Source organism: Ananas comosus, linkage group 6 (genome assembly GCF_001540865.1).
Source record: "Ananas comosus cultivar F153 linkage group 6, ASM154086v1, whole genome shotgun sequence".
Classification (NCBI taxonomy): domain Eukaryota; kingdom Viridiplantae; phylum Streptophyta; class Magnoliopsida; order Poales; family Bromeliaceae; genus Ananas; species Ananas comosus.
The window spans coordinates 9,796,804-9,809,185 of NC_033626.1; the positions used below are offsets into that span (position 1 = coordinate 9,796,804).

At 32.1% G+C, this 12,382-nt stretch overlaps 2 protein-coding genes and 1 non-coding gene across 3 annotated transcripts; 1 reads left to right on the plus strand and 2 right to left on the minus strand.

Moving 5' to 3' along the window:
- TRNAS-GCU lies at window positions 1,930–2,011 on the minus strand. The gene has a single exon. It is a non-coding gene; the product is annotated as a tRNA-Ser (tRNA).
- Window positions 6,330–6,888, plus strand: LOC109711184. The gene has a single exon (XM_020234109.1). The coding sequence runs from the start codon at window positions 6,396–6,398 to the stop codon at window positions 6,678–6,680; it is 285 nt and encodes a 94-aa protein (XP_020089698.1). The 5' UTR covers window positions 6,330–6,395; the 3' UTR covers window positions 6,681–6,888.
- Window positions 7,916–12,037, minus strand: LOC109711183 (thioredoxin-like 3-1, chloroplastic). The gene is made up of 5 exons (XM_020234108.1): window positions 11,573–12,037; window positions 8,915–8,989; window positions 8,394–8,460; window positions 8,253–8,270; window positions 7,916–8,152 (listed from the first exon to the last, which is right to left on the minus strand). Exons 1-5 carry the CDS (start codon window positions 11,911–11,913, stop codon window positions 8,054–8,056), a joined length of 600 nt encoding a protein of 199 aa, XP_020089697.1. The 5' UTR covers window positions 11,914–12,037; the 3' UTR covers window positions 7,916–8,053.

The following is a 12,382-nucleotide window of genomic DNA, read 5'->3' on the forward strand; positions in this document are numbered from 1 at the left end:
ACAATAAAATTTAAGTATTAATATATTATCATAAAAATAATATTTATATTAATATATTTATTTATATATCTATTTATTTAATAAAATAAAAGGAAGAATAAAGTTGTTCTTAGTTCCCCTAGCAACAATTCTTAATGGATTGTTCCATAACAACCCAGAACAATTCGTCTTGATCAAAACAGTCCATTCTCTGCAGTTCTTCCACCATTTAGTTTTCCACCATTTAGTTACAAATTTAGAAATATCCTTTCTTGTTCCGGAACATCCTCGCTACCAAACCCAGCCTTAGTGGCCGTTTGGTTTTATATAGTCACAGCTATACTGTAGTGGTAAATGCATATAGATTCAAATTTGAAATTTGGTTTGATGTTTTTTAATCCAGCTACGCAAGTTGAAACTATCCTTACATTGGTCGCAGTTGGGCGTAATTCTATCTATAGTAGTTGAAGAAAGCAATTTTAAATAAAAGGTAAATATATTAAAGGATTTTACCATTCAATTTTTTATTCTAATCAATTCCGTTTCCTATTCCAAGTTTAATTTCTATTTTGAATCAAACACGTCCATAGTGTTTACATTTTTTAACTTTTGTCGAATTCGAAAGTAGATTAATGGACTATTAATGGTGAAAAGAAAAGAAAAAAAAGAGTTTAGAAGATGTTTTCCGGTGCGCATATAGAGTGAGGCTACTATGCTTCTAGAAGCACCGAGCCTTCCGTGCTTCCAGGTCGTTTTCGATATTGCGATTTTCGAATCGTCGATCGGCTCCGTTAAACTTGATCTAGAGTATTTGAAGTACTTAAAAAATAAATTTTATGATTTTTCAATAACATTTGCCTAGTAATCGAAGGGGCTCAAAATCAATAATTTTAGAGACTGTGGTGAGCCGTTTGCAAGTTTAACGGTGTAGAAATATCCAAATCACGTGAAATTTTAATAGAATATTTTTTATACTATATAAAATAAGATCAATATCTTTGATCTAAAATATTAATGTCATATCTTTCAAGCAAACCATATAAGGATGGTATGATTTTTTTTTTCCTACGAACCAATCATCATGATTTGTATAATAACACTCCATACGCAGCATTTATATTAGATAACTGTTATTCTAACATTAAAATTTAATTCATTATATTTGATATTTGATATCCAATGTCAAATAATTTAAATTATGTTGAATTAATGGATTATATTTTAAAATTTTTATTGCAAAATTTTAAGTATAAAGAATATGTATTCATACACATCAAGTGCAGAGAATGCTTAACGCAGGGCAAACTTATTCCACTAGAGAGAGAAGAAATCGTTGCTCGCACATAGTTTATATTAATGCTTCATACACTGCATTTTATATCTTATAAATTATATGTAATATTGATGATTAGTAATTTAAAATAAACTATGATATATTATAAATACATGAATTATACATACACAGTTTCCAGACTCTGGGCCACACATCTTATATACACAGTAGTTATTAGTTAAGCCTAGACGTGGGTAAAAATATTAAATATAAAATATTAAAAATACCGCTTTCTGGAGAATAACGATTGTTTCATATAATTTCATACAACTACGTATGTAAAACTGCTAGTAATTTTCAATTTAGTCTACTATTTATTTATAAATACATGAATTATATCTGAGCTACGCATGTAAGAATTTGAATCATATTCATTTGATTATGCTATTCTTTTACTATAATATCAAACTATTTTTATTTCTTCAAAAAAAAAATCATACAACGCATATATTCACGCTTTCGCCCCAAATGGTTCTCATCAAATCATATAAAAAACATATCAATAGAAGAACTATTTGACATAAAAGTAATTTTGAAATATATATATATATATATATATATATATATATATATATATATATATATAAAGAAAAATAAAAATAAAGAAAATAATTAATCGTCGCCTGAGAGATTCGAACTCTCGCGGGGAAACCCCATGTACTTAGCAGGCACACGCCTTAACCACTCGGCCAAAGCGACGATGATTACTTTTGAATCCCATTTAGATATATTTAATGATTTAATATATGTGTTCTCCGAGTTTGAGTAGGGTGAAAACTAACGAATATGGTTGGATTTTTTACAAATTCCGATGTGGATATGTATAGGATGTTAAATTTTTATTACCATATCACCTAAAACGAATTCGAAATCAGAAATGATTTGAATTTATATTCGAATAATAATATATACTAATATGCATATACCAATATGAATTAAAATTAACACAAATTAGAGATACAATATAATGAAAAGTTCACACTCGTGTTCGAACTTCGTATATCTATAGTTTACTCAACAAATTTTAATATTTTAACAAATATAAATATAATTTTAAAATAAAGTTTATAATAAAATAAATGAAGAATTCGATAAAAAACTATTATATCTGTTTACAATATATATATTATACTATTATATATTATATATATATATATATATATATATACTATATATATATATGAGTCGACTACTATGACTCTGATAGATAGGAGTATTAGAGTCTCTTGTACTCATAAGTTTCGACGGTTTAATTTACCCTTTATCATTTTTCACCCATTAGATTATCTATATCAACGAACAATCCATCCTCAACCCTAGGGCCCCTAGTAACCACTCTATCCGAATCGCACATTTTTTCATGACCGAATGGGCCGAAAAAGTATGAGTATAAGGCTCTATACTCATACTGAGTATAGTAAGCGCCCGCCTATATTTATATATGAATGATACATTTGAGTTCGATTGTTATTACAGGCCAGTTGAAAAGTCCATAATACGCTTAGCGGGGTTATCCCTGGCAATGACGCAAAACCCTATAGGTGGGTGGTCCAGAGGTAGGGATGTCAATGGACTATGGATATCCAAATTTTATCCCGAACCCGAACCCCGGACGTGAACGAGCGATATATCGATACTAAATGGAGTATGGATTCGGAAGGTATATCAAATTATAGAAAGTTCGACGGATATGAATTTTCCACTGTACCTGACCCGGCACCTGAAACCAATCCAATCGAAATCTATTTGTATTATATAAATAAATAAATAAAATAAAATATATATATATAATATATATAATATATATTATATATATATATATAAATATATATATAATATATATATATAATATATTTTAAATTTGTATTATATAATCTATTGTGTTATATTTGAATTTGTATTTTAAAAATTTAGATTTAATATAATATATTTTGAAATATTGAAAAAAGGAATAATCGTTTCGAGTTCAAATTTCCAGGTTCGGGTTTCGGATTTCTTTGTCAGGTTCGGATTTGGATATGAATTTTTAAAATCCGTCGGGTTCGAATTCGGGTTCGGGTCTCGGGTTTGGAGTCAGGTTCGGGTTCGAGTTTTTGAAAATCCGTCCCAAATCTGACCCGTTGACATCTCTATCAACAGGTCACCTCTCTAAAGTGATATTATATTAAAAATAAACAACCAGAATTTGTATAGCTTGTCGAATTATGGCTCTTGGATTTAAACCTTTAATTGGTTTCCATGATTTGCTGTCAATTCATTTGGAGCCACACAAGTGGGTGATTTTGGGAAACTTTTGCTTATGCGTATTAAGTTTCCCTTTCACATAATACTCTCTCGAAGGCTATTCAATTCAATAGCTTCAATTTAAAAAAAAAGGTATAGAAGGCTAGTGAAATAATGTGCCACTAGTGTAGTAATTTGTGCATGCGATAGGTAGACAGTTAGAAAAAAAATAGAAAACGGCGAAAAAGAAAAATAAAACAGCAATAGAAGAAGCAATAATACGGATGAAATTCATCCTACCGATGAAGGAAGATAACAATCAAAGAAAGCAGAAGATGAACAGTTCGGTTCAATGCAAAGGCGTGATCCTGTTCAATTCAAGCAAAAATAAAAAAACAAAATCCGTTTTGGTTCAAACAAAGAAAAAGAAAAATATGTTGAAAACTTGAGCCGGTTTGAAAGAGCATACACTCATTCAAGTAAATAAAGAAAAAAAATTCAATTCGATTCAAACAAAAAAGAAAAAAAAAAAACAGATGGAGAACTTGAGCTGGTTCGGAGTAGAGCCCACACCCAATAATAAAGAGAACATTGCCATATAACAAATTTAAAAAGAATAATGTATAGATATAGAAGATTTGATCACCTCTATAACTGCATGATTAATTAGCCTGAGTCTCTATGTACGTCAAGCATTCCAGAAGATCACGAAGAATTCCAATATGGACAGAGGGTTAGAAATTGAAGAATTAGGATATGGACGGTTTTCGGCAGTCAAAATTCTGGAAACATTCCCTTTGATTTTTGTTTACAATTTTATGATTACTATTATGCTAATTGCCCTCTAGATGGGTATCAGTAGGTCACCTCTAAATTAATATTATATCTCAACCACTTAATTAGAAAAATAAGCGGCTACAATTTACATGGCATATTGAAGCGTCGCTCTTGGATTTAAACCTTTAAATGGTTTCAATGATTTGGGAAAACTTTTGCTTATGCATATTAAGTTTCCCTTTCACACACTTAATACTCCCTCAAACGCAACGTTCGATAGCTTTAATTTTGGACTGATGGATTAGCTTGTGAAATAATTTGTTATTTTGTCACCTTTTGTGACTGATGGATTAGCTTGAGTCTCTATATATGTGGCAAGCATTCCAGAAGATCACAAGAATTCCAATATGGTCAGCTGGTTTGAATTTGAAGAATTGGATATGGACGGTTTTGAGCAGTCAAAATTCTGGAAACATTCCCCTTTGATTTTTTTCAAAAAATAAAAGAATTTATGATTATTGAAATACTGATGAGTCTATTACTAACTTATCATACCACTTAGATCGGGGGTTGTTAGAAATAAGTCTATGTTTAAGAATAATATCTAAATATATCTTTGAAAACTTTAAAAATATCTAATATATTTCTGATGGACTAAAATGTTCTTATTAATTTTCAAAATTTCTTCAAATATCTCCAAACTCATAGGATTTACTAATCGGATTTAAAGTTTAGTAGAATATTTTAGTAATTTCAGAATAAATTTAAAATTTTTAATAATAGTCGGGGATAAATAAACAAAGGCCCCTTTCTTACTGGACTAATAATAATTCCATGCTTACCTCCCAACCTGAGATAATCTAATATTCCCGCCGGTTGGAAATCTATAATGATTCGACTACTTTGCTTACACATTTCACAATTATCCAATTTGAATTGACAGATAACGGTTTGAATATTTTCAATAATAAAAAAAAAGGATTATTGGAATATTGCAAATTATGAACCAAACGGGCTCCAAGAGTTTGAGTAAATTTTATTTTATTTCGTTGTTCGGTAAAGGGTGAAAAAAATTTTCAATATAATTATTTTTCCTGTTCTATCTTTTGTTGTATAATAAAAAAAGGTGTTATTTTGGAGTTATTGATAAGGAATATATGATAGCAAATGAATTACTGTCAAATTCTGCCTCAAATCACGAGATTTGCGTACGAGTCATTTGTATTATAAGAAATTCCACCAAATTCTTCATAATGAATTCAATTCTCATTAATTTATGATAGTAAACAACAAATTAGAAAAAAAAATAGAATTTTAATTTTTTAGATGATAAAAATGTACAGAACATACATAAACTATATATCATTTTGAATCAGCTATCCAATCTTTCTAAATTTTAAAATTTATTATCCAACTTAAGTTTCTAAGATTTGACGTAGCGAAATAAGAAAGGCCGAAAACAAACGTGACTTTGTCGAGAAGTTTCTCAACGAGATCTCGTTAAAATTCTTTCGAAAGTCATGTAACTGTCCCGTACCCGAATTTTAAAAGTCAGTTCCAACACGAGAGTAGTAATATCATATCAGATAATAAATAGGAGGAGAGCTCACTAAGGAAAAAATTGTTTAATCGTTGAAAATCCCTCATAAACTCTCTAAGAATCAATTTAACCAAACTAATTGTATCCGGAACTTAATAATAATTATATAAAGTCTTAAATTTATAAACCTATTTTTTTCACATTTTTTCTAACTAAATTTATTTCTTAAATAAAAACGAGTACTTTTCTATTTAAAAAAAAAAAGAATCAGTTTAATGAAGAGGGCGAGAAACACGTGAGAGAGGCGTCCCCCTTTTTGAAGACGCAAACGTAAAAACTTCTCCTCGCTTGCGAAGAAATTAAGCCCTTCATTTGCTTGCGTGGCAATTAGAAAAAAAAAAGAAAGAAAAAAAGAAAAGAAGCAACCCATGAAAACTCACTACATACGTAATCGAATCCAAGCACAACAACAACAACAACACTATAAAAGACCAACCAAATTAGATCTTTGTAGATTAAGCAAAGTTCATTAAACTCATCATCATGGCTTTTGAAGCGTTTCTCAATTCTCTGGAGCATGGCGTCGGCGGCGGCGGCGACGTTCTAACGAAGGTGGGGGTGTTCGTTCTGGTGCAGGCTCTGGTGTATCTGATCCTCACCAAATCCTCCAACATTTTCTCCAGCTGCTCTTCTTCTTCTTCTTTTTCTGTGCTCAGATCTCTCAGCTTCCGGCCCGTCCGGATGTCGAGCGTCCGCCGCGTGCTCGCCTCGCTCTCCGACGTTCCCGCAGGCTCCGACGATCCCTCCTCGGCAAACCTTAGTGATTAGTTTTGATTTATATATCTCGATTTAATCGAAAGTTGTGATGAATTTGTTTGATTGTGAAAGGTTTGTTGATAATTGGGTATGTTGAAGCAGTTTTAGCGTTACTTGTGTAAATATTATGGTGCAATATATATAGTTGAAAATGCAACCGTTGTTGTAGTTGTATTTAACTTTTGTGGCCATAAATATTTTGTTTGGTTCCTTTGTAGCATGGAAGTTGTATTTGGCAAGATTACCCCACAAAAGGATTTTTTTTTTTTTTTTTGACATAGCTTGAGATGCAGGTGATCAGCCTTCATCAGTATATAATTACAACTATAGCAAACAAATTAATATAAAAAATTTTCAACTTGTCTGCAATAATACATATATGATTATATAACGATCTAGCTTACTAACACTGATTATAACTCGTGGGGCTTAAATCGATGACCTAAAATACTTAAAGCTCAGTCATCAATTTACCGTGCCCACCACATGTAAGCCCCTCACTGTCTCAAAGTTTGCAACATTATTCGATGTGAAACTATTAAGATGTGACAGATAAACTTCAAATAGAGCGAACGAATGAGCCCCTTAATTGCACTGATTTTGTTCTTCAGTTTTGATTATCTTTTATTCAAGTGTTATCTTACAAGTTTACAATGCCATGGGCTGTAGATCCATAATACGCATCATGCTTTCGCGCATAACAAAAAAAACCTTACATGTTAAGGTGTGTATATGCGTAGCGATCAAGTTAACTGAATATTTTTTATAGATAATAAAACTAGCTCTGTTAAAGCTAGGTAACATAAAGTAGCAATTTAATTAGAGCACTACTAATCTCAAAAAGGTAAAAGCCCATATTTCTATAAATATACTTATTATTTCTGGGCTTGCATATACAAGATGACAAAAAATAAAAAATAAAAAAAAAAGTCATACTATAAACAAGTAAGAGTCAAATAAAAATAAAAGGTAAAAACGCACAGATATTATCTGAACTATGAATCATTTTGAATCGACTACCTAATCTTTCAAAATTTTAATTTTACTATTCAACCTTTCAATTTATTTGATTTGAATCCGTCAACGATATTTTGATTTCAAAATATAAACTTATTACTTAAAAATTTATAATTGCAAAAACTGCATGCAATATATTAACTAAACTTATAAAGATAAATGGCGTATTCAATTTTGAAGTTAGAGTGCTATTGACTATCTCAAATCAAATAAATTGAAAGATTAATTAGTAAAATCAAAATTCTAAAAAGTTAGATAGCCGATTCAAAATAGGGATTATAGTTCAAGTAATTTCTGTACGTTTTTTTACCGAAAAAAATAAGAAAAAAAAAAAATTAAAATAATGGCTTATAAGTGACCTTCCTATCTCACATATGCTTCTTGATCATTTCTCTGACCTCATCAATTACAAGCCATGCTTTATGTCCTCCAATCACCTCATCTTTCCATTCTCCATCCTTCCATATCTGCAAATTGCATGCACATTTCAAAGCAAATATCCTCTCACTGGATCATAATGTAGAGACTCATATTAAGAGAGACTAGGAAAATGCAATGTGGTGTTACCTGAATTGTAGGCATTTTCTGAAAGAAAACGAAAAGAAAAAAAAAAAAGGATTAGTTCATAAGAGTTAGAAAATTGCAGGAAAATAGCTAGCAAACCAAGATACAAGAGATAAAAAATGAATGAGGTAATGGCTATCTTACCGAAATATTTCCTCGTTTTACCAAGGCTTGAGGAACTTTATTAACATCCACGACGTAAAACTTAACTCTACAAATGAAGGTAAAAGAAAAAATTAAAACCAATTATTTTTACCAAAATATAAACTCTAAAAAGTTTACCAGTTACTACCATAAGGGAGTGCTTGGTTTTCCAAAATAATATTTCAGAAAATAGTATTCTGACAGAAAAAGTATTTTCCGCTTGTTTGGTTCCCCAAAAAAATAGTTTTCCTAGAAGACTTTTTCTATATTTCATGGAGAAGCCGGCTTCTCGTTTTTCGGAAAATGAGAACAAACCTGCAGGCAGGAAAATCTCTTCTCCAGGAAAACTTTCTTTTTCGCATGAAACATTTTTCCACCATTTTTCGGAAAACCAAACATCCCCTAAAATGCCACCATAAAATCCCACAAATGTGTAGTTTCCTCTGTTTTTCTACTCGATCAATATCTAACTGTACACATTTGATGCGCTAAATTAGATCGAGGTGAGAACTCAAATCAACCTTGGATAAAATTCCGCCGCAAGCTTCTCTAATTTGGGCTTCAAATAGATGCATTTTCGACACCAAGCAGCCATCCTAGCAAGAAAATGATCAGTAAGATTAGTTTGTGCGTGTAAAGCAATAGTCCATAATAATAATAATAATATTTTATGGAAAAAAAAAAGAGTACAAAACCTCCCAAACTTTAGCTCGTTTGCAAATAGGGAGGGATCTTTCAACTTTAGCAATTATACGTATAAACTTTATAAAATAGTTCAATAGGTTTCTCTCTTCAATTGAAGTTATTAATTACACATAACCTTCTAAAACTTCAAATCACACAAAAAAAATTATTTTGTAATTTCTAACAAATAAAAGAACAACAAAAATTAAAGTTAGATTTATCTTATTCTTCAATTTTCATATTTAATTATCAAAAACGGAAGGGAAAAAAATAGATTTTTTAATATTTTGAAATCTTAAAACATTACGTGAACGATAACTGATCAAAACAGTTGTACTAATTAACAAACTTCGAATGGAGAGAGGGGCCTATTATACTATTTGATAAGGTTTAGAGAGTCAAATTGTCAAAATTGATAGTTCATGTGCCAATTACAGAAGACCTAAAGTTCAGGGGGGTTTTTGTACATTTTCCCCTAAATCTTGCTGAAACTGTATTATCACTTCTATCTTTGAACTATTATAGATGAGCAATGCTACCCGTACATCTATCTATAGAGTGTAAATTTTGCACTTCACTTATCGGAAAGCTAATAATTTTTTTTTTTACTAGTCTTATCAACTTTTTTTAGTATATAAAACTCAAAAAGTGAACACTAGAAAAAGCGGGTTGTAAGATTTACAGCAATAATTAGGTGTACAAATAGCATTTTTCATTGTAGAGATATTTCTCCAACAAAATAGTTTATCATTATTTTGCAGCATTGATGAAGTGAAACTTGAAATTTTAAAGTGATTTTGAATTTTTCTCTTTTGATACTCAAAAACAATCAAAATTGTTGCTTTTGGTAAAGTATTTTCAAACAAGTGCAAGGATATTAATGTTGTTGCTCAAAAATTGATCTAGTAAAAATATAAAAAAATAAAATTAATGATTGGTCTAGCAGAAAACAGTCCAGAAATTTAACACTCTCGCTCACATCTATAATAAATATCACGAGAACCATGCTACATGTGGAAATTGAATTCAGGACTTCTTAAATGGAAATGAGTTAGGACTTAGAACTATCTTCGATATCATATTATCCAAAAGAATTAATTTAGTTGGAAATGATCTTTAACACATATAATTAAATGGCCATACTCTGATGTCAATTAGCCCAATATGGATAATCTCTATACTATCCCAATATTTCAATATAATCCCATAATTTTTTTTTAATGTATCTTATCTGGTATCGTCAGTCATCCAACGCTATTAAGTAAAACGGAACTAGAGCGAAAGCATTTAAAAATATACTTATGTATTTTTTGGCAGCATCATAAAAATATATCGTAACGAATTTATTACAATATAAGCAACGTAATATCATAAATTAATAGAACATTTTTTCACGGCACATTTTTAATGTATGTGATGCAATCTCCCTGCAATCAGAATAAAGCCGTAGTCCAATCCTGACTCTGAGTAGTTCGTAAGTTGCAATTTCATGTTGGGACGGTCGAATACAATCAGACAATCGTTCATATTTTTCTTCCGATGCGAATTCAGATTTGGATGTGTCAGATGGTAAAATTTTCATTATCATATCTGCTCTTAAAAGGGATGCGAATTCATATACAAGTCAAATTTATATACGGCTATTATTCAGATAATAATATATACTAATATACAGAGTCCGGCTACTACACTATCGATAGTACCAAGTGCTTGGTTCTATCGAGTTTTGCGCCATTAAATCTACCCCTTTGATTATTTCCACCCGTTAAATTATACTATTCTACCAACCACCCACTCAACCCTAAGGGACCACTATCATCCTAACTACACGTCCCTTCATCCAAGGACCAAAACCTAATAGCACTAAGCGCTTGATACTATTAATAGTATAGCAGCCTAATTCCTAATAAATACATAAATATAAACTAAAATTAGCATGCATAAAACACAATTATGCAATAAAATATATAGACTAAAATTAGCATGCATAAAACACACTATGCAATAAAAGGCTTCCACTCCTGTTCAAACATTATATACATATATTTTATTCAATAAAATTTAATATTTTAATAAATATAAATACAATTTTAATATAAAATTCATAATAAAGTAAGCAAAAAATATGATAAAAAACCACATTAACTTTCTACAATGTATATTTACATTTCTCTTATCTTTTTCTTAGAGGTAAAAACAGTCAAATACTGTCGGATTTTTTAAGAAACCATATTCGCATTCGTTTTTTTTCTCGGCTATGAATTCAGATACGGCGATATGTCGAACGTTCAATTTTAAAATTCATTTTTGCATTCTATCGAATCCGGCGTTTAGAGTTTATTGTAACCACTTTCGCCCCTGGTCATTACTACTACTATGGGGACTATGCTACAATGGTGGAATAGTACAGGGACTACGCACATATTTTACCTTAAAAAACAGAGATATAACCAAAAAAAACAAAAAAAAAAAAAACAGAGATCTAGGGTACAAACCAGTCGATGACGATGGGTTGAGCGAGCTCCTTGGAGCGGCGGAGCACCTCGTCGAGCTCCTCGACGCCATTAATGGCCTCCATCTCCACCGACGCGGGCCGCGACACGTCCTGCCAAAACGCCCCCGCCCTCATCCCCTCCCCGGATCTCCATCCCCCCATCCCCATCCTCCTCCTCCTCCTCCACCACCTCCCCCCCTCCTTGCTCACCCCGACCAATCCTCCGCCGTTCGACGGCCCCGCGGAGCACCCCGCGCCGTTGGATTGGTGCGCCGCTCCGTGCTCATCCCTGCTCCAGAGCTCGCGGTGGAGGACGCACAAATTCGGCGCCAAAATCGCCATTGTTGGGCGATGAGCGGGTTAGGGTTTTGATCCTCTTCGAATCGGTTCGAGAAAATTCGATTTTAGAGAGAGAGAGAGAGAGAGAGCGAACGAAAAGGCTTATCCACGAATGGGAGGAAGCGGAGGAGTAGGACGAAGTGGGGTGGGAGTGTGGGACCCACTCACCCACACAGAGAACTTTGGGGCCGCCACGTGATAATTATCCTAAGCCTCCGTTTGGTTCGGGGTTAAGGAAAAAGTAGCTATACCAGGGATAGGGTTAAGTTCGGGGTTAAAATGGTGTTAAAATTTTTTTGTGTTTGGTTGGAGTAGGTGGGATAAAAAGATAATGATTGATAAATAAGAAAAAAGGTGAGGGCTCGGGATGCGTGCGGGGTTAAAGTTGGGAAGGGGAGTGGGGTTAATGATTGATAAAGAAGAAAAAGGTGAGAGCTCGGGATGCGTGCGGGGTTAAAGTTGGGAAGGGGGT

Coding starts and splice junctions, on each gene's coding strand:
- LOC109711183 (XM_020234108.1), bottom strand. CDS start 11,913: ATGGCGATTTTGGCGCCGAATTTGTGCGTCCTCCACCGCGAGCTCTGG. Junction 8,990..11,572: donor CAACCCATCGTCATCGACTG/GTTTGTACCCTA, acceptor TTTTCTTGCTAG/GATGGCTGCTTGGTGTCGAA. Junction 8,461..8,914: donor GCGGCGGAATTTTATCCAAG/GTTGATTTGAGT, acceptor CTTCATTTGTAG/AGTTAAGTTTTACGTCGTGG.
- LOC109711184 (XM_020234109.1), top strand. CDS start 6,396: ATGGCTTTTGAAGCGTTTCTCAATTCTCTGGAGCATGGCGTCGGCGGC.